The sequence below is a fragment of the Sander lucioperca genome, chromosome 1 (assembly GCF_008315115.2).
Source record: "Sander lucioperca isolate FBNREF2018 chromosome 1, SLUC_FBN_1.2, whole genome shotgun sequence".
NCBI lineage: Eukaryota > Metazoa > Chordata > Actinopteri > Perciformes > Percidae > Sander > Sander lucioperca.
In genome coordinates, this window is record NC_050173.1 from 15,583,247 (window position 1) to 15,604,490 (window position 21,244).

Consider the following 21,244-nt stretch of genomic DNA (forward strand, 5'->3'; position numbering starts at 1 on the left):
CTGACGTTTTTGAACTTTTGAATTTTTTTCAATGTTCTTTTACCTATTATTTTTTCAAATGCTGTAAAATTTTATAAAACACCCAAATTCAATGAAAGTAGTGAACTGATCATTTATTTTACTTGTGAAGAGCGTTGAATGGAAACCATCCACGTTATTGTTCTTTGACAGTTTGGTTGCAAGAACCCCAAATTTCTGATACAGAAACTTTGAATATGGGTCACATTTGACCCGAGGACAGAGGGTTAATAATCATAATAAAAAAAAGAAATGAAAAAAAAAATCTAAGGAAAATTCCATGTCTTACTTAGAAGATACACCAGCATATTTCATTCCTTATTACTTTGACATACTTAGGGAAAATGATGTATCATCGTTGAATTGAGTCCTCAAAGCTGGTTGGTCACCGTCACCCTGGTGATTTGCTCCACTTCACACCTGCTTTCAATTCAAACTGATTACACGCTCCCCTTGTTCTCAGTGGAAGAACGTCAGCAGACCAACATGTACTGTAGGTGAAATAAGTCGTTTTTTAAGGCCAACATTTTCTGTGAATTGTCTTCCAAAGAGCCAGGGGCTTTGTTCGGTACATTTAGCGAATTAATACATGACTTAATAGACGTGATGGAGCGGACTTTCCTCGAGATGAGTACAGTTAATTTCAGCTATGAAGATAGCGTCAGTATGCAGCATGTTGACATGGACATCACTTGTAATACTTCTGTCAGCACTTTATCCCAGCAGGTAATGTTTTTTTTTCCGTTTTTGTTTTCGTCAAACAGTAAAAAAAGTTTAGATTCTCTTTCAATTAAGTCGTGTTTTTATTTTTTTATTTTTAGTAATGCTTGTTCAGATTTCTTGGCCATATCATTTACTGTTAAAACGACTGAAATGAAGTTCAGCTCTGCACCGAGGTCCTGTTGTGGTGATTGTCTGCTGTGTTTGTAGTCTGAAGTGCCAGGCGGTGCTGAGCAGCAGACTATGAGAGTTTACCTCCGAGTCAGGCCCTTCTCTAAAGAGGAACTCGCTGACAACGAGGATCAGGTAGGCTATAGGCTACACTACACAGGTGAAACTCATAATTAGAATATCGTGCAAAAGTTCATGTATTTCAGTATTTCAACTTAAAAGGTGAAACTAATATATTATGTAGACTCATTACATGCAAAGCGAGATATTTCAAGCCTTTTATTTGTTATAATTTTAATGATTATGGTTTACAGCTTATGAAAACAAAAGGATTTTAAATGCAGAAAAGTAGGCACTCTGAAAAGTATAATCATGCATATGTACTCAGTACTTGGTTTGGGCCCCTTTTGCATGAATTACTGCCTCAATGCAGCGTGGCATGGATGCTATCAGCCTGTGGCACTGCTGAGGTGTTATGGAAGACCAGGATGCTTCAGTAGCGGCCTTCAGCTCTTCTGCATTGTTCCAGTTGAACCAGTCCACAATGCTACACAGAGCATGTTTACCTGTAATGAAGTTAAAATATTACTTTAGCCCAGAGATCTTTAACAGGGGGTCATCGGAGTCACTGCAGGGAGGCCTACATTCTTTTTTTTTTTCTTCAAATGTCTCAACATAATTCCAACATATTATTAGCAAATAATAATCCCCATTGATGATGGGCTTACTGGCCTGTAGGTAAGGTACTGTAGTCACTAAGATAGCCATCGACAGATGCACATCATGTATGTTTAACATTAAAAGATTTATAAAATCATGCAAATTAATATTTTAATAGCTTAGTATTCTATGCAAAAAGGTATGTATAAAGGCTTTAGGCTGTCCTACAAGTTACTGTAGGCCCAGTTTTAATATTTACAATATTAGTGGTAGGGGATCCCTACTGTCTTAAGTTAAGGGGTCCTTGGCTTAAATAATGTTGGTAAAGAACTGTTCGCAAATCATTTTAATATTTTCTTTAATTTAACAAAAATGCAAGACCCTCACCCAGCATTATTTATCATTTCTTTGGACCCTGGCCTTTACTTAAGTGTAATACACTCCCCCCAGTATCTCTGTCTTCATTTAAATGCATTTAAATTGTTCTAGGCTAACTTTATATAACACATTATACGTTCTGCTTTTTTTAACTAGTGACAAATGATACGTTGTCTAGAGAGATAATGTTCAATTACTAATTATAAAGATCCACGTTTTTCAAAACTGCCATATTTGTCCTATGATTTTATTTTTTTTTTCTTTGAGGAAAATAATACTCGTGCAGAAACTGAGCTGTTGTCCTTTGCATATGGCCAAATGCACCTTACGACCCATGACGCACACAAAAGCTATTATTTTGATGTTGATTTGAACTTTTATTTATTTTTTCCTCAGGATTGTGTAGTGATTGAAAACAGCCAGACGGTGACACTGAACGCACCAAAGGGTTCTGCCACCATGAAGAGCAGTGAGAAGGGCATCGGCATGTCTCTTCACAAGTTCTCCTTCTCACAGGTCTGCAACGTTTTGAAAATGTACCATTTCTGTCTATCTGCCTGAACATATGGTAGAGGTCCTCCTACACATTTATTCCTAAACTATTCTGGATGAGAATCGTGCCATTTCAGACATACAGGCACTCGCATTCATTTCCACCCAACCATCTTTCTTTTGGCTTTTAGATTTTTGGACCAGAGATGACACAGTTGGAGCTATTTGAGGACACTGTCAAAAGTCAAATGTGTGACTTCTTGGAAGGGAAGAATGCACTAATATTCAGCTATGGTGTAACCAATGCTGGGAAAACCTACACAATCCAAGGTAAAGACTGAAACACAACAACGTAAGCGTTACTGTCGGAAGTCCTATGTAAGTTCTTCTGCCGGTCTGAGTATGTTGTGTAATGTTTTAGGAACTCCAAAAGAGCCGGGAATACTCCCTCGAGTGCTAGACGCCACCTTTCACTACATTGGAAGCCATGTGTATGAGGGGATGGACCTGAAACCCTACCACAGAAATGATGCGCAACATCTGGACCCTGACCAAGTCAAGCAGGAGAGAAGTGCTAAAGCTGCCATTTTTGCTTCAGTCAAAGAAGTGAGAGGGAGATGAGATGTTTCTCCAGGCTTTACTGAGAATTTTAAATGGATAAAGCCATAATGCTCTCTGCAAATAATGCCATAACATGCATATTAATTTGCTCCCATCTAGGAGTGTGATCCTCTCCGAGCCAGTGGTGGTTTAGGGTCCCCTTCCTGTTCCACCACCATTCTCTCATCCTCTTTGTTCTACGATCAAACCGGTAGCCTTCACTAATTCTACACACTGAAACATACAGTATATTGTCTTGCATTTAAAAAAAAAAAAAAAAAAGTTTTCCCAGTAGGAACTCAATGTGTCATGCAAAGATTTCAGACAAGAATGACCAACACTGTTTGATACCAATTCTTCCTGTTTCACTCTTTGGCCTTTGTTGGCCTCTCTATCTTCTCCTTTTTTAGTGTTGGCAAGCAACCTAAACGAGGCAGGCAGCAGTCAGTTTGCATTATGGGTGGCATTCTTTGAAATCTACAATGAGCTTGTATATGATCTGCTTCAACCTTCCCTGTGCTCAAAGTCCAAAAAACGCGCTGCTCTTCGAGTGTGTGACGATGGTGCTGGAAACGCTTATGTTAAAGGTGTGAGCGTGCCTTTATCCTGTGTTCTTAAGTTGGTCGAGAATACCAGCAAATGTCTTTTTATGTTGTGCGAGGTTTAAAATTGAATCAAAGAACAATGTGTGTTTTCAAATGATTTCAGATCTGAGGTGGATTAACATCCAGACCATGGGCGACGCCTCCAAACTACTACAGTTCGGAAACAGAAACAGAAGTGCTGCAGCCACGAAGATGAACCAGTCGTCTAGCAGAAGGCAAACTTTTCATTTCACCATATCTCTCCTCTGTCATTTTCTGTTTTCAAAACTCAAACCAGCTTTCCTTACAGCCACAGCATATTTACCATGAAGTTACTGAAGATTGATGGCAGTACAGTTAAAAGGATCTCGGAGTAAGTATCGGGCAGTGACATCATTACTATTCAAACAATGTTTTTGTGTTTGTATCCTGTTGTAATGGCTAATAATAAGGGCTTACAGGAACTAACAACTGAACAAAAAAGCAGACAATTTAAACATTTACAATTTTTTTTTTTTTAAAATGCCTCCCAAGAGGAGTGAATAAACACAAGACGTGACTGGAAAAAAGAACAGATTCAGAGCCTTTAGCTTAGGAGTTATGGGACCAATTTCAAAGTTGTTTGTACTTAATTTGGTGGCTCTGTAGCTCCAGCACCATGAAATAAGCTATGATTATATTAAATAGAATATAAATAACTTACTATGTACTGATTTATGTTTCTCAGGTTTTCTCTGTGTGACCTGGCTGGCTCCGAAAGATGCAACAAAACCAAGACATTCGGGGAGAGGCTGAAGGAGGCGGCGAACATAAACAACTCTCTGCTCACTTTGGGGAAGTGCATCACTGCCCTTCGCAACAATCAGACTGACAGGTACAGTTGGTTCTAAATGTGTCGGCTTTTCTCACCAGCTGCAAGTATTTGTTTGGTAAGTAAAGCAAGGCAGCAATGACCCTTGATGATTTAGATGTTTTGCTTTGCTAAAACCAACTGTTTTTGCATTGTTAGTCCTTTTTTTTAAAGAAAATATTTTAATTCTTCCGTGCTAATCAGAATGAAGAGCAGCTACATTCCTTTCAGAGAAAGTAAGCTCACCAAGCTCTTCCAGGCTGTTTTCTGCGGCAAAGGAAGCGCGTCGATGATCGTCAACATTAACCAGTGCGCTTCCACCTACGACGAGACTCTCCACGTTATGAAATTCTCCGCTGTTGCCAAACAGGTTAGACTGAGTACATAACGGTGTGAGAGGAAGCGGTACAATGAGCTGGATCTCCAACACCACTAATCTTGCCTGCACTGTCTGTAGGTGGTGCAGGTTATTCCAGACAAGCCTCTGGAAGCTCTGGCTCCTTGTTTGGTCGGCCACGATGGCAAGCCTTTGAGGAATGGGGTGGTTGGCAGCCAGGCCTTGGAGAGCTACCTGTCTGAGGAGGAGCAGCTGGATGATGAGGAAGACGAGGCGGACATGTCTTTGCTGCCACAGAATGTACAATTATTACTCCATGTCCCATTCAAACATTGTTTCATAATGACCATGTAATTTACTTGGGAGGTTATACCCCAACTGCTATCTATGACATGTTAGTCAGCTGTTCCTTCAGCATGGTATTAGGGGTGACAAGGTTGGTTCTTCTACCACTTTGCTCCAGACTGACATACATCAACTATTTGATTATCAAATGTTTTGAGCAGACATTCATTGTCCGCAGAGCATGAATCCTATTGACTTTAGTGATCCCCTGACACCGTCCTCAAGTGGCACCATGAAGTTTTCATTAGTGAAATGTCTCAACTATTTAATCGATTGCCGTAAAGGACAGTCATGGTGCCCGGGGGATGAATCCTGAAGACTTTGGTGAGTCCTTGACCTTTCCTGTAGTGCAACCATGAGGTTGACGCTTGTGGTTTTGAGTGAGTTGTCTCTAACTCTGTAGTCACGCATTGCCAGACCTATCCCCATAGCGCTGCGGAGTAAGGTCTGGCTACGCCATGATATATTCTGGGATTGGAGGAAAAGGTGCTCTGGGTTGTTTGCGTTTCTTTAAACCAAACGCAATCATCTTGCTTGGTTTTAGGGACAACGTCTCTGCTAAATAGTCTCGGGAAGGAACTTGTTCGGCTGGAACATTTGCACCCCGCAAAAGAAAACACCACAAAATATTAAATGAAGTTAACTGTTCACAATACAGTAACATGAGCTAATTAAATCAGCTGTATACACGGTTAACGTAATTTGCAGTTACCAGTGTATCACCATGTGTACTTCGTTCACAGCAATCTCCACCAATCGGTCCCAAAACGTTATGTTGGATAGTAAATACTGTAAACATAGTCTTTAGTCATAGTTATTCACCGAAAGAACCAAGCAAGCATGCATTATTGCATGATTAAAATCTTCGTCAAAACTTACCATTTTCAGCGTGTAACGTAAGCTTGCTAGTTTGGAGGTTGCTCTTGTTTCCCGTAGCGAAGGGATTTTGACACAGCAGCAGGGGAAGGGCAAAGCCGGACTGTCCGCCTCGTCAGGCTTATCCTGGCAATGTACTCTCGTTGATCTAGACTAGTAACGGAGATTGCCATTTGGTACACTTATTCAAGATCCCCTTCATTATGATTGTAATAACTTTGAGGTTTTGGTTTATGACCAAATGCCTGCAAAACTGACTGTCAGCTTTACTTGAAGTGCTAACTAGCAAACAAATGGCAAGCTAACACCCTAAACTAAGATGATGAACGCAATATTACCTGCTCAATATCAGCAAGTCATTGTGAACATGTTGGCGTTTAGTTACAAATACAGCCTCAGAGTAGACTTTAACATTTATTTAGAGTTGTTAAATACGGCAGTTGGGGAATTCTTAACCTTCACTCATAAGATGCATAATATGGATCAAAGTTATTTTCAATAAATGTTGTACTGTAACTCTCCTAGGAGCTCGTAAATATGATTGAGAGTCTGCGAACAAAATTCCTGGCTGAGCGAAGAAGACACCTTGTTCAGGAAATGGAGATTCGGAAGGAAATGGGAGATGCCATGTTACAGCAGCTCATGGAGAGTGAAGAGCTCCGCACGTAGGTTATTTTTTTTTTTTTTAATTTGCAAGAGAAGGCTAGTAATGCAGATTTCTGGTATTGTATGCCTACAGCTTTCATTTTTGTGATTTCAATTTGTTCAGCGCATTGATACTACTAAATGCATAATCCTCTTAATTTATATACAACCATGGTCAGGGCAGGATCAGCAACAACTTCCCAGTTAACCCTTATTAACATCAAAACCAAACCAAACTTGGTGAGTAAGGTTTGCTCTGAATGTTTAGTCGACAGGTAGAAGAGCTGAAGGAGAGCTACCAAGTAAAGCTGGAGAACACTTTTGAGATGTACAAGGATGCTTTCAAAGAGCATGCCTACCAGAGTGCTATGAACAATCTGGAAGATGACTATGTACCACTTGACGAGTTCATTGCTGAACAGGAGAAAGTGGAGGTATGTCCTGTAATCAGCTGTTAACGGTTCCGAAAAATGTGTTTTTAATAGGCTATGTTAACAAGAACTGTAATGCAATCATACACCGTTCATATCCCAATAGCTTTATTCAGTTATTGAATTGTAAATAGTGGAATTGGCTTAATGGTGATCTGGTATTGTCACCAAACCAAGCAGTCAGATTTTTGGGTTGTCATTGAAACTTGACATTTGTCTCTCACCGGCTGTGTAGGCCCTGAAACGTAAAGTGTCAGAGTTGGAGACCATAACGTCCAGTGTAAAAGGAAGTGTGTGTGCACGTCCAACAGTGGACCAGTCGTGCCAGACTAACGCGACAGAAGCAGCAGGTTAGCATACTTTCTATGAATATAGACCACTGTTTTAAATCAGAGTGGTTCAAAAGAAGTACATTCCCTGACTCTTTAAGAGACACATTGCTTCAGCTTATTCTCTGCATTTATTTATGGTTTTGTGTATTTTCCATTGATTTCTCATTTTCTCCCCACAGGCGACTATCGATGCAAACGGCTTTACGAAGAAAAATGTGGCTTAGAGAGGATATGCGAGGATAAACAACAGGTAACAAGGACAACCTTTAAATGCAGCATCTCGATAAAACGTCGGCTCAGTCTGGCTATGCGATCACTTGCTCAGCTTAACTTTTTATGTTTGGTTTAGCTGATTTTGTCCCTAGAGAAAAGGCTGATGGAGGTTAGTGAAACCCTTCAGAAGATCAGAGATGGCTTCCTGGAGAAATCTGCTGATCTGGAGGTTTTACAGAGACGCTGTGATGATCAGGTGAGATGATTTCAAGGTAGGAATACACAAAGTTTAGCAAATCATTCTTAAAATGGTTCTAAGACTAGAACTTGAGCTGTTTGACTGGATCCAGACAAACATGACTTCACCAAGATGGAAATTGTTTGTGCTTTGAATGTTCTATTTTTTTTTTCATTTTTTTTTTTTCCCCCCCCCCTCAATCAAGACAAAATCTATGGATGACATCATACGGCAGAACGTTGAAAAGGACAGGGAGATTGACTCACTAAAGGCAGAACTTGCCAAGCTCTCCCAGAAGTCCCCTGTGAAGCCCAAAACCAAGCGAGGCCTGCTTGCCAACATCAGGGAGGCTGTGACTTCTCCACGGAAGAGTTCAACTGGCCGAACGCTCAGGAAAACCGTTCGGGCTGTAAATCACTGACATGCCCAGCATCTGGGCAAAGGAGAGAGATTCCTTTTTGGTTTTTAAAAAGTTAACATTGGCTGTTTTAGGATACCTGGAAAGGAAACTGCAAGCGTGACACATTATTTTATTCAGGTGGAGTGGGTTTCTTAAGATGGCATTTTTATGTTGTATGTGTTTTTATTTTAATAAAATGAGATCACTCAAAGCTTCTAAGCATGAAGTCATTTATGTTAATCATAGACAATATAAATTCTTTGAAATTTTGGATGAATTAGATTCTAAGCGTTAATGGTATTGGGTCCTTTTATGGCCACATGCATACACATACTGTATATGGTTTCATTGTCCTGTTTTCTCATAGAAACCCTGTTATACATGCATACATGCACTGCTATAGAAGTGTCACGCCAGGGAATTTATGCTCTGAATACGTTGAACCTGAGGGAAAGTTAACTACAAAAGACCCTGATAGCATAAAGAAAATGTGCAATTCATTGAGTGAGTCACTTTATTTGCTTAATAGTTTTTACTTTTCTGTAAAACACATTCATCTTAAGAATGTTATATGTCCACCATGCTAATGAATTTGTTATGTAACATACAGTTGAGTGAATAACGTATCGGTGTGTGGCGTGCTGGAGGTAACAGAGCGCAGCCCCGTCTCAGTTAGTGAAAGGGCCATTGTGGTAGAGACATCCAGCTGCTCTTCTATCTCTCCGCTCTCAGTGATGCTTAATAAGATTAGCTGTTCGACTTGGCCTGCATCAGTGCAAAGGGGTCAATCGCAGGATTAGCACCTTGCTTAACGGTTACATCAGTTTATTACTTTTTTCCCCCTCATTACTTTGACTCCCACTTCTGGCTCTGTGTGGGACATTTTTTTTATTTTTTTTATTTATTTTTTTTTAGCCTCCAAAGCATTTTTGGCACCAGTAATTTAGTCATTGGAGTGGAATCAGTGCATCATGCAGCTTTGGGACAGAGTCTGTCTCAGCCATTGAATGAAGAATCTTCCAGGGGAAGAAGAGGAGCAGAGGCAGCCGGAGAAGTGAACAGCTGGGCCAAACCTACCTGCTGTGGCAGAGTCTGTGACTCTGGACAAGCCATCCTCATGCCACTTGTAAATAACAAAGTAGGCGACGATTGCACAGTAGGCACAGACAAGGCTTTGGTTGATGGAAAGGCTCAGGTGGATTCTTTGATAAAGGTAAGCTGCTCCATGCATGTTTTACCTGTTTTTAAATGCTATGACTGTTTAGGACAAAGAATGGTTGGGTGTAGTTCTGCTGTATGGTTTAATTAATGTTTCAGTCTGTTTCTAATTTTTACAATTGCATAAGCAGGTGCAGGTTGCCATCTAATACATGTCAGAAAATGACTGAGGTTGAAAAAGCATTTTTAAACAAATCTGATTTTATAAGCCAATATTTGTGACTTTTTTTTTTTTTAGAAAATTGCAGTTCAATATTGCAATAGTGTAAAAATATATAAAAAGTTAAATGTGTTTTGCATCAATTATTCCATCTTCACTATTTATTTTTTTAACTCGTTAATATTTCAGACTAAACATACACAGAACACCAAAGCATCTTTTTTTCCCCCCTGTGGCTAAAAAAGCACTCTGAAAAGAATTTCTTGGTCCACTGCACCTAGTATCTGTGTCAGATTATGGCCATGTCTGGCAATTTGTCTGTTATTGACATGCATGTAGTTGTTTAAACTATAATTCACTGTAATAGTTTTGCTGTTGACGGCATGTTAATTTATATATATATATATATTTTTTTTTTTTTTTTGCACAGTGAGAAAACATTTGGTCTACAATCACATTTTGCTTCATACTTAATATTTTCTTGCTACGCAGTTGATATATATTTTTTAATACTAAGAGCTTGCACTTATAACAAGCACACAGTATCATTTGAGTATAAATCATACTGCATGGAAAAGTAAAAATGCCAATTAATACATACAGTACACAAATCAAATAATATAACATACTTGTAGTTATTGTTGTGTTCCCTCATCTATCCACGCTCTGACTGCACAAGGTTGCTTTGGCTTATCTAGGAATAGATCAATGATAATGGGATTAATTGTAATATTTTTCATTGAAACCACTCCTGCTAATCCTCCAGGGCTAAGCTAATGCCTATTAATAAAATACCGTGTTGGCAGTGGTGTAGTGGAGGGTATACCCACCGCTCTTTCTGGTGGTTTACAGTATACCCACCTATCAGCCAAAAAGCTATTGGAATATATAGGAGAGTATACCCACTTCCTCCTCGGTAACCTACCCATCTACCTAGTAATACACCCACCTCATCAACTACCACTACACCACTGCATGTTACCATATAGATCATAAAAGCGGAACTGTCCCACTTTAAACATTTCAAAGTTATTGTTACAAGCAGCTTTAGATGATGAATGGGATATTTATCAGAATTGTTTCTCACCAAACCTCTGTTTTTCTTTCTTTCATGAAGCACTGATTTTGTCTGATTTGTCTTGTCTTAAGGACATATTTGAAACTGACAATGTTAATGTGTTCACCAGAGGACAGTTCTTCAGAGGACTGATATTATAGAGTGTGGTCTAGACCTACTCTATCTGTAAAGTGTATTGAGATAACTCTTGTTATGATTTGATACTATAAATATAATTGAAAATTGAATTGAGAGGTGCACGATATCTATAGCAAGTGGTCTGCTGTATACCCGATTGGGTTATGTACACAGCAGGGGCGTGTAATACCAAACAAATTGGACCATGCTGTCACATCTTTTGAGTTGCAGGAGAAATGTAGATTCTTGCTTTCAAAGCCTGTGGATCAGACAATGTTTAGCCAGACAGTGTTTAGCGCAGGCACCGTCTACAAAGTGCAACACTGAAGAGAGATACAAAAAAAATATTGGATAGCTTTATTAGTATAATGTAGTTTCACCAAAATTACGTCACGCATAACTGGTCTCCCAGTTATACTACAACACTTTGGGGAAAAAAAGGCTTTTGCATAATTTTGGGCAACATTTTAGGAGAAAATATTCAATAGTTTAATTATTGTATGTTGTAATGTTTTCCAAAAAGACACTGAAACACATCCAGTATTCATTTCAAGCAGCTACAGAGGCATGTTGGTTGGCAGCACACAGCTTCAGGTTCCCTTAATTTCCCCCAAACTGCAGATCAAATATAGCACAATTACATTTGTGGTATTTATTTTTCCCCATACAGGTGGTGGCATGTTACCGACACTTGGCCTCATATGTCGGTGGTTGCACGGACAGCTTGCAGCTGCGGGATGAGTTGCGGCAAACACGAGAAAAGGCCCTAACGTTGGCCGTGTCCATCTGTAATCATCTGACCTCACATCTCCGGAACAAGAGCCTGCCTGAGGGGCAGCGGAAGGAGATGGAGCTCCTGTGGGTGGCCTTCTCCTCCAGCCTAGAGCTCCTCCACGTTGACATGTGCAAAGTTTTCAACATCAGTGACATCTTCTCTCTGGCCAACACCGATGCCCTGGTGCAAACTGGCCTACAAGGTACATTACAGCCCTGCACTTGTGATCGTGTATGCAAATAGTATTTCAGGAGGTGGATTAGTCAAGGGAAGCACATCAGATGAATAATGTAAAACAAAATTGGACCTGGGTGTCCAATATGAAAACTTTGGAAGATATACAACAAATATTAATGTCATCTACAAAATAACACACCCTATTGTAGCAGTGGTGAGATGTAACTAAGTACATTTACTCAAGTACTGCAATTAAGTACAAATTTAAAGGTATACTTGTACTTTACTTGAGTCTTTTCTTTTCATGCCACTTTCTACTTCTCCTCCACTACATTCATTTGACATCTTTAGTTACTACTAGTTACTTTACAAATTAAGATGTTTGCACACAAAACACACGTAGTTTAAAAATGCAATGTTTTATTATAAATTAAACTACCCAACAATACATAGGCCTACAAGTACAGTTGAAATGTTTATGATCTAACACCTGGTTGATTGACAGAACTGTTTTGATCATTTGCATTTTCTAAAATGTCAGGATTTTATTCTGCATTGAGTACTTTTACTATATACTTTAAGTACATTTTCCTGATGCTACTTGCATACTTTTACTTAAGTAACATTTTCAATGCAGGACTTTTACTTGTAACAGAGTATTTTTTTTACAGTGTGGTATTGGTACTTTTACTTAAGTGAAGGATCTGAGTACATCTTCCACCACTGCTTTTCAGAGATTATTTAGGTGTGAATAGTACTGTGATGTCTTTTCTTGAATTTCTAAAATGTGAAGAGAGGCAAAATGGACTATCGTGTGAAAATGTACTGTTTGGCTAATGGACAAACAAGTTAATTTTGCACCCTGATTATAACCTTCCTGAGGGTATGATTTATTGTGTTGTATTGGGCTATGATGATATTAGGCTGCATTCATTTGTTTTGACATTAGAATCAGTCTAGGGTGTAATTTCCACTGGGGACAGGGGGGACGTCCCCCCCCCACACACACACACACACACATACACACACTTTTCAAAATCCTATTTGTGTCCCCCCCCCACTTTCAAATTAGTTTGATATTATTTCATTTATAAGTCTTGGTGATTGGCCCCTATTTTAAGCAATAAAGAAAGTAAGACAGCTTTTTCTTATACATAGTTTAGTAGCCTACTATTCTTTCTGGCATAATTTCATCATAATCAACTTAATTATTTCCTGGATTTTGTATCACCATAGTCCCTACAAATGTATGTAGACATGCAAAATATAGGATTCAAATCGAAAACATTATTCTGGCAGAGGACCCCCAGACCCTCTGTTTTGTCCCCCCACCCCCACTTCTCAAACCAAAGCTACACCATTGGAACCAGTTAAATCATGTTTGACTGGTAGTATTCTTTTTTCAATTTTGATTGTGGTAATGCAGGAGGAGGCAGTGAGGTAGCAGCCCGAGCACTCAGTCTGCCAGACCTGAACCTAGCTCCGAATCCAACCCTCTCTGCTGGGCTGGAGAGCCAAGAGCGCAGCACCATGGAGCAGGAGATCAGCCAAATGGACCACATGATCGATGACATGGAGATGAAAGTGAACGTGATGCGCTGGATGGTGGAGCCCCATGGGCCCCAGTATGCAGAGGTGCTCAGCAGCAGTGACAGCGCCTCCCTGGCTCTGCTCTCAGTGGATGAGGAGCAGCCTGGACACCAGCCTCCATGCCAGCGCAGTCACATCCATGTGCTCTTATTGCTGTTTGCTGTTGTTTTGGTTGCAGCCACTTTATCTGTTTGTATAATCTTTTTCACATGAGCAAAACCTTAATACACTCAACTTTGTTTTTTTTCTGTAAAACTTCAACAACGCTCAGTAACACTGACTCTTTGCGTACTTGTTCCAAAAGGAATTTTCAAAAAAATAATACAAATTTATAATAATAACAACTAAATGATCTACTAGTGCATGAAATACACAGAAATAAATCTGGGTGCAAACCAGTTTGCCATTTATTGCAGTAAATCCAAAGATGCCATACACTTTAAACTATCTTTGTTGAACAAAGTAATAAAAATACATGGTTGCCATTTAATGGCTTTAAAATGTCAACTGGTGTAAAGTAAAAATAATTATTACGATCTAGAACAGGTTGATTTTTACCTCGAAAAAAGATAGAGCTCATACTTCCCTTTGTTACAGTACATTCTCCTTTCCTTAAAGACACTTGTCACATTTTATTCCTTTTTTTGATTGAGTGTTATTTATTGTGTATATAATCTGTGCTGTAGAGAACTGACAATGTGTAGTTATGCATTCTAAAAGTATCAACTTTGATATGACTGTGTTGTGTTTTCCATTCATTCTTATTGATTAACACTTTTGGTGAAGCACCCAATCATTGTATGCAAATCATCATGAAATGTGCAGAATTCAAATGGCATTAAACTAACCATTGTACTGCTTTGTTAGTTTTTCATACTTTTCAAAGAGGTAAATACAATTATATAATCGATAAAAGTCTGTAAGGCTTATCTGTCTTGTCAGATACTGTATAACTGTGGGTCAAACCTTATTATTCCTTATTATTAACAACCAAAACTTATTATGCTGAGTTGACAAAATACATTTATATAAATAATTATAATTTTGCGATGTTGAGGAAATCCACTCTGAAAGGAAGGAGGAAATACAAACTGAACCAATAAATGCAATTAGACACATATCATTGAATACTCAAGTTACTGTTCTTTTATTATATTATGCAAATAGTAGGCCTATGTAATGTTATGTGCGCCAAAGTTATGATTTAAAACTCTACAGTAAAAAAGCAACAACAAAAATCCATTTACAGTAAATTACATTTTTGTGATGTAATGTTATGTCTAATCTGATGCATACAGTCTGTGATCTGATGCATCCGCAATATGTACAATGAAGGTATGAGTAGCATTTGTGACACACGTGAACTTTATTTTGAAGTGTTTGACCGGACGGGTGGAAGTTTCATACCAATAAGTGGGGAAAAGTTGCAATGCAGATTTTCACAAACGGAAGTACATCCCTGCTGCTGGACGGCGGAACAAAAGCTTTGACAACAATGGTGCTTAAACAGTGTCATTCGCAACTTAAACGTTTTGGTGTTAACCACCCAGAAAAGTGGTATGACCTTTCTTTTAATCAAGACAGAGTTAGCAGTTTTGTTTCGACAGCTGTCAACAAATCACCGTGTGTCCGATACATCATCACTCCACCTTTTAGGAACTTTGACAAGCTTCTGTGGAGAGGGAGACGAGCTGGACTGAAGAGCAGGCATCTTTCTGCAGTGACACACATGTCCGCAAGAGGTAACTTATATGCCTTTACCATAGACATATATTAATATATACAGTCTATGGCCTTTACGGTCTAAATAGCGTAAATATTGCACCTAGCTAAACGTCAGAAACTGTACTTTAAACCTGAGTATGAGTAGTTTGTGCTTAAATGCAGTGTCGCTGTACATAAGTGACGCAAATTAAAGGTACTTTTTGTTGTATGGACAGCTACGTGCCCTTCAGAATCCCCCACGGGACACTTTTCAATCTAAGCTCATCAGCCAATGTCACCGTACTGCCCACAGACATATATGTCACCGTACTGCCCTCAGCCTCAATCGCTACCGTCCACATGGGCTCAGAGTCAGGTTGTGATGTGTGTTGCTCTTTTTTTGAGTGTCAAAATAAAAGTCCTCTTCCGGTCTGCTTTGCTTTGAAACTCTGTTAAGGTAAACCTCAATTAAGGGCTGCTATGGATGAAAAAAAAATCCATTGTCGAATGCACTAACTGCAAACTTCTACAGTTACAACTCTTAGTGTTAGATATTTCTAAAGATCCAGTATAGACCCACATCCACACTGTATTTACATAATATACAGCACATGGCCTTTAATTTTTTTTTTTTTTATGTGTGTCACACACCAACACAGAGTGTTGTATTAAAATGCTTTATCAATTAACTATCTTTGGTTGACATTTGTAAATGTGGTTTAACCTGTCCTTACCCACCACTTATCCTGGTTGTTGTTGTAATGAATATGATCTTGGGAATGTGATCAGTTCTCTAGATAGTGTTTGTCCCCTTTGAATTGCTCAGAGACTTTAATAAGACAAGTTAAAAGCCCTTTGATTGATCATGTTCGGACTTCATTTGTTGCAGGAGTAAAAGAAGTGACGTAGGATGTATATTGGAAACAATAGCAGCTCAGAAAACAACACAATACAAAATACACAACATAAAACAACTGTGCACTTACACACCTATCAGTTATTTCACACATTAGTAAATGAATACCTTTGCTTGAAACTATTACTATGAGCTTCAATTTTTGTACGCCTGACCTTAACATTGTACCGTATCTCTAATAAATATTTTCATTTATAATTCTTCTAATATAAAACACTAAATATGAAGTATGGGCTACACACATATAAGTGATTATAAATATATTGCTCCATAATATAAAAGAACATTGCCAATTTTAAGCAAATGTATAATCCATATATGAATGCAATTTTATATGTACACTACAGATATATTATGAGCTATAATATGATATGTGATAAGGATTTCAAAAAAAAAAAAAAGTGAGAAAGGAGAAATGTTATACTCATTATTTAGAAATATACATGTTACATTACATTTTTACTTGGAGTCATTAATATGTGCATACATGTTGTGTAATGAAGACACACCTAAACACACCTTAATATTCATGTCATTGCTAACAGAATGTGTAGCGAAAATGCCACTTACATTGTTTGATAAAAAGCTTCAAGACAGAAGTTACAAAAATACAGAAACACGTGTAGTGATAAAATATGCAGTGACATGCAGTGTTTATTGCAAAACAGAAAGGTAGGGACAAGTAATACAGTTTCTCTACAATTCCAGTGTCCAGGTAATGCTGAATGTCTTGGATTACCCCTCCCATCTTCTTATCATTGATTTCAGAGCTGAGTACTTCCATCAAAGCCTTCCAGTATTTGAACCCAGACGTACCAAAGTCTGAAGGCGGGAGGCTGTTTTTTGATACCCACGCGGTGGTACGACTCTTTGAGGAAAAAGGTTTGGCTCCCTTTTTTGTTACTTCAAAAAAATGTCACCATATATATATAATCACTCTGCTTTGTTAATAACAAGCTGTTGATTTTCCTAAACAGGCTTCCCAACTCGGCAAGCTGAGGTGATGGTTAAAGTTCTGGTGAGGATGACAAACTCTAACATGGATGTCATCTATAATGACATGGTAACCAAAGTGCTGCAGGTGAGACTGTAGGAGGAGGTTTCTTTGTTGTAGGTTTAAAGGAACACGCCGACTTATTGGGACTTTAGCTTATTCACCGTATCCCCCAGAGTTAGATGAGTCCATACATAACCTCCTCATCTCCGTGTGTGTTGTAACTCTGTCTGACGCACCCACCGCTAGCCTCGCTTAGCCCAGATCCTGGAATAACGCCAACATTTTCCTATTTACAGGTTGTGATTTGTATAGTCACAGCGTGTACAAATAACAAGGTCACATGAGACACAGTCATCTTTTAACCGTATACAGTGCTGCTCATGAGTAGTGGAACCCCTGCTACAGTTGACTAAAAAGAGGAATAAAAAAATCATCTTTTGGAAATTGATCTTAATGCCTTAATGGAAAAAATTAGGAAAAATCCAACCTTTAAGGACACCAATTTTCTTTGTGAATGAATAATGTATTGTAAATAAATAAATGTTCTTCCTTAAAATACAGGGGGCATAAGTAAGTACACCCCTATGTTAAATTCCCATAGAGGCAGGCAGATTTAAATTTTTAAAGGCCAGTTATTTCATGGATCCAGGATACTATGCATCCTGATAAAGTTCCCTTGGCCTTTGGAATTAAAATAGCCCCACATCATCACATACCCTTCACCATACCTAGAGATTGGCATGGTTTTATTTCAGTTAGCCTAATAGCTGGTTTGATTTGCATTGAGAGATGATCTTATGGAAAGTACCCCATGCCAATCTCTAGGTATGGTGAAGGGTATGTGATGATGTGGGGCTATTTTAATTCCAAAGGCCAAGGGAAATAACTGGCCTTTAAAAATTAAAATCTGCCTGCCTCTATGGGAATTTAACATAGGGGTGTCAATACTTAAGGAAGAACATTTATTTATTTATTTACAATACATTATTCATTCACAAAGAAAATTGGTGTTCTCAAAGGTTGGATTTTTCCTAATTTTTTCAATTAAGGCATTAAGATCAATTTCCATTTTTTTATTCCTCTTTTTAGTCAACTTTAGCATGGGTTCCAATACTCATGAGCAGCACTGTACATACTGGGAACTATATTCTCAGAAGGCGAAGCACTGCTACTTCTGCTACTTGGGCGGAGTGATTTGCTCGCAGCACCTGAGGTGAGGAGCAAAGAGTTCACCTGGAGTTTTTTTTTTTTAGATGTACTTTTATGTCTTATTAGTTAAAAAACTCTCTTTGTACTCACTATAAAGTCTTAGTGACCGGTGTGTAGGATCAAAAACTGTAGAAAGAAACCCGATATACAGTACCTGCACTGTCAGGATTTCAAAGTGGCACCCATCCTGACAGTGTGCAGGATTTCTGGTTCTTCTCCTATTCCGTATCTTTAAAGGGGTTACTACCATCCTTTTTATGTCCAGATGAGTAATTGACTATGCATTACTAAGGTATTCTTGTTAATGTTTGCATTATTTGTGTGATTTTGGCAGGAGATCATGTTGCAGCGTGTGATGTCTCAAATAGTGGCTGTAAAGAAGGACATGGTAATCCTGGAGAAGAGTGAGTTCTCTACTTTACTGGCAGAAAGTGAGGTAAGTGTGTTCAACAGCCGACTTAAGCCGTTTCCCAAAAGTAATTGCATCTGTGCCCTTGTTTGTTGTGTTGATCGCCATGGTCCCTGAATTCACATCCATCTGCAGAAAACTGACTTTTGACAAAACTACATGCACTTGCATCATCCACTTTCAAGTTATAGAGTAAGAAGATAGAATATATTTAAGTTAGACAAATGGATGGTCAATCAATTATCTGAATTAAAAACAAAATGCACAACTAATACAAATTTAGATACATTTTTAGATAAAAACATCTGTCACACCAGCTTATATAGGAGTGGAAGACTGTATGATGTTCTTGCTTTATGTTTGCCAGGTTTGGGAGGAACATGTGTACTGTGACGTATGTTCACGTCTGTTCTGTTTTTGATTTCAAATGACTCAACTTTGTCAATATTTTAACATTTCTCCAGAAACTCGAGATCCAGTTGTTGCAGCTCAAGGTCCAACTGGCTGTAAGCGGTCATTGTAATTAACTCAAATCCCTTTATGTCCAAGTTTTATGGTAGAAGTTTATTTAGAAGCATTTCATCATCTTTCTTTTTATCCAAGATGTTTTTATTTTATGTTTTGTTGTGACTTTCCTTTGTGTATCCTTGCAGGATGTCATGAATAAAGTGCGCTCGGACACTGTTATGGACATGCATTTGGAGAAAAGTCGCGCAAAAGCACTGGTAGGTGTTTGAGAACATTAAATACGTGTTTGGAGTTCTGTCGACTGCGCTTTTATTTAGTTTTTTGTCATCTCCACTTGTACATATACGATAGATAATTGCAGATAATGACTTTATTGTTAACAGATCCTTAATCCCACTTATTGTATTTCTCTTCTAAATAAAACATTATTTATCATTTTCAGAAAGTACAGCATGAGAAGATGCTTCTAGAAACACGAGCAGAGATTCAGGAAATGGTTTGTATATGTGCTGTACACCTGCAGTACATGTTTCCTATACTATCACATCTAATTTGTAGTTCATGGTAATATAGCGCACAATCGGGTCAGACGACGATACAGTGATTCATTATGATGCCTGTGTCTAATTGCCTTTTTTTACAGACTGCAGAGCAAGATCGTCATTTAACTCAGACCTACATGAAAATAGACACGGAAGTGGCTGGTTTGAAAACCATGTTAGAGGCTCATAAACTGGATACTATAAAATACCTTGCAGGTAGGACATTGTGCATTGTTGTTACAGTGTGTAGAATCAGCAATTATAGCCATAAGAACTTGGGCTGTCGAAAATGAATGTCAACTGTTTTAAAGTGGGTTATTATGGGTACAACTTTTGCAATTTAAAAATGAAAGCAATATTCATTTAAAATGCCGTGATTTAAAATAACCATTGGCAGGGCTAAATCCGAGGGGCGGGATAAACAGTTGTTTTTCAAATTCCCTCTGCACTCATAGCCAACCAGAGCAACGCTAGTTGATAGATTAAACTTTTGCCGTATCCGGTCGGCAAAACTCCGAACACATCTTCCTTTTGTAAGAATGACTTCAGTGCTTAACTCCAAGTCTTCCAGAGTTGCGGCTAAAGCCGATTCGAAAGACCGCTGTTCGCCAGCAGCAGCAGCAGCCATCTTTTTTGTTTCCAAGTAGCAGGAAATTCACGCGGAACCGTCGCAACTCTGCCGTCCTTATGTTAAGCCCGCCCACTGACTCTATACACGATGTGATTGGCATTACCAGAATTTGGTTTTTCCAGCTCGTAAGCCAACAGAGAGTTGCTAGACTGACCCTGGCTGCAAATTACATTTGCTGCCGCTAGGGTGCGTCTAGATTTCTAGGCTACATTCAATACACTTCACCGCTAAATTTGACAGTCTAAACTTAAATTGCAAGGAAACAGAATTTCCACCTGTTCAAAAGTAGTTATCAAACATTTGGCAGTATAAAAATGAAGTAAAGGACTTACTGAAACATGCAGACTTATGATTGACCTATGCTCTTTTTTTATCTTTCAGGTTCAGTGTTCACCTGTCTCACTGTGGTCTTGGGTTTCTATCGTATTTGGATGTAAGCAGGACCATACTGTAGTTATGATTTTCATATAACCTCCGGTGACACTAGAACTTTCAATGCATGCTCTCGATCTAACAATAGCCGGAGACCAAATCTCTTTCATGTCTGAAAGTTTGCATTCATTTTTTTTAAAGATTATTTGGGGGCTTTTTTGCCTTTAATTGCTAGGACAGCTGTAGACTGGAAAGAGGGAAGAAAAAAGCAGCAAAGGGCTGCACGTACACAGGGTGCACGCTCAGCCAGGTGAGCTATCAGGGCACCCCAAAATAATGAAATTTTGACTCATAGATTATTATTAGCCAATAATATCTTAGCTTCCCGTGGTTATTTCTTTCCTGCCGGAACGTAGTTGATGAATGTACTTTATAAAGTTTTTTTAATTTAGAAGATAATTTACTGTCCTTTTTAAAAACTCCATTCAGAAAATGTTGTGCAGACAGTTGCTATAAATACTGACCTCTTATTCAGATAATGCTGTTTAAAACTGAAGTTAAACTTTTCAAAAATGTTATGTATTTATTGTG

General features: G+C 38.6%; 3 protein-coding genes across 6 annotated transcripts; all 3 read left to right on the forward strand.

Moving 5' to 3' along the window:
* Positions 1-427: 427 nt before the first annotated feature.
* On the forward strand, positions 428-8,505 carry zgc:56231 (uncharacterized protein LOC406257 homolog). Of its 3 annotated transcripts, none has more exons than XM_031307718.2 (18): positions 428-744; positions 949-1,044; positions 2,344-2,463; positions 2,631-2,769; positions 2,861-3,045; positions 3,160-3,250; positions 3,450-3,626; positions 3,748-3,859; positions 3,934-3,996; positions 4,351-4,497; positions 4,678-4,843; positions 4,931-5,110; positions 6,557-6,696; positions 6,945-7,110; positions 7,343-7,457; positions 7,619-7,689; positions 7,789-7,908; positions 8,096-8,505. In XM_031307718.2, exons 1-18 carry the CDS (start codon positions 625-627, stop codon positions 8,309-8,311), a joined length of 2,424 nt encoding a protein of 807 aa, XP_031163578.1. In that variant the 5' UTR covers positions 428-624; the 3' UTR covers positions 8,312-8,505. The 3 variants fall into 3 exon arrangements, with proteins under 3 accessions (XP_031163578.1, XP_031163579.1, XP_035855308.1); XM_031307719.2 differs by having other exon boundaries at positions 7,789-7,924; positions 8,096-8,209; XM_035999415.1 differs by lacking the exon at positions 949-1,044.
* Positions 8,506-8,975: 470 nt separating this feature from the next.
* LOC116055728 (regulator of G protein signaling 9 binding protein) lies at positions 8,976-14,264 on the forward strand. Its single transcript, XM_031307725.2, has 3 exons — positions 8,976-9,503; positions 11,534-11,840; positions 13,242-14,264. Exons 1-3 carry the CDS (start codon positions 9,408-9,410, stop codon positions 13,616-13,618), a joined length of 780 nt encoding a protein of 259 aa, XP_031163585.1. The 5' UTR covers positions 8,976-9,407; the 3' UTR covers positions 13,619-14,264.
* Positions 14,265-14,816: 552 nt separating this feature from the next.
* mcur1 (mitochondrial calcium uniporter regulator 1) lies at positions 14,817-20,862 on the forward strand. 2 transcript variants are annotated; one of them, XM_031307724.2, is made up of 10 exons: positions 14,817-14,962; positions 15,062-15,147; positions 16,794-16,907; positions 17,003-17,106; positions 18,566-18,667; positions 19,105-19,146; positions 19,294-19,365; positions 19,551-19,604; positions 19,752-19,866; positions 20,663-20,862. In XM_031307724.2, exons 1-10 carry the CDS (start codon positions 14,835-14,837, stop codon positions 20,716-20,718), a joined length of 873 nt encoding a protein of 290 aa, XP_031163584.1. In that variant the 5' UTR covers positions 14,817-14,834; the 3' UTR covers positions 20,719-20,862. The 2 variants fall into 2 exon arrangements, with proteins under 2 accessions (XP_031163584.1, XP_031163583.1); XM_031307723.1 differs by having other exon boundaries at positions 14,817-15,147.
* The last annotated feature ends 382 nt before the right edge of the window (positions 20,863-21,244 follow it).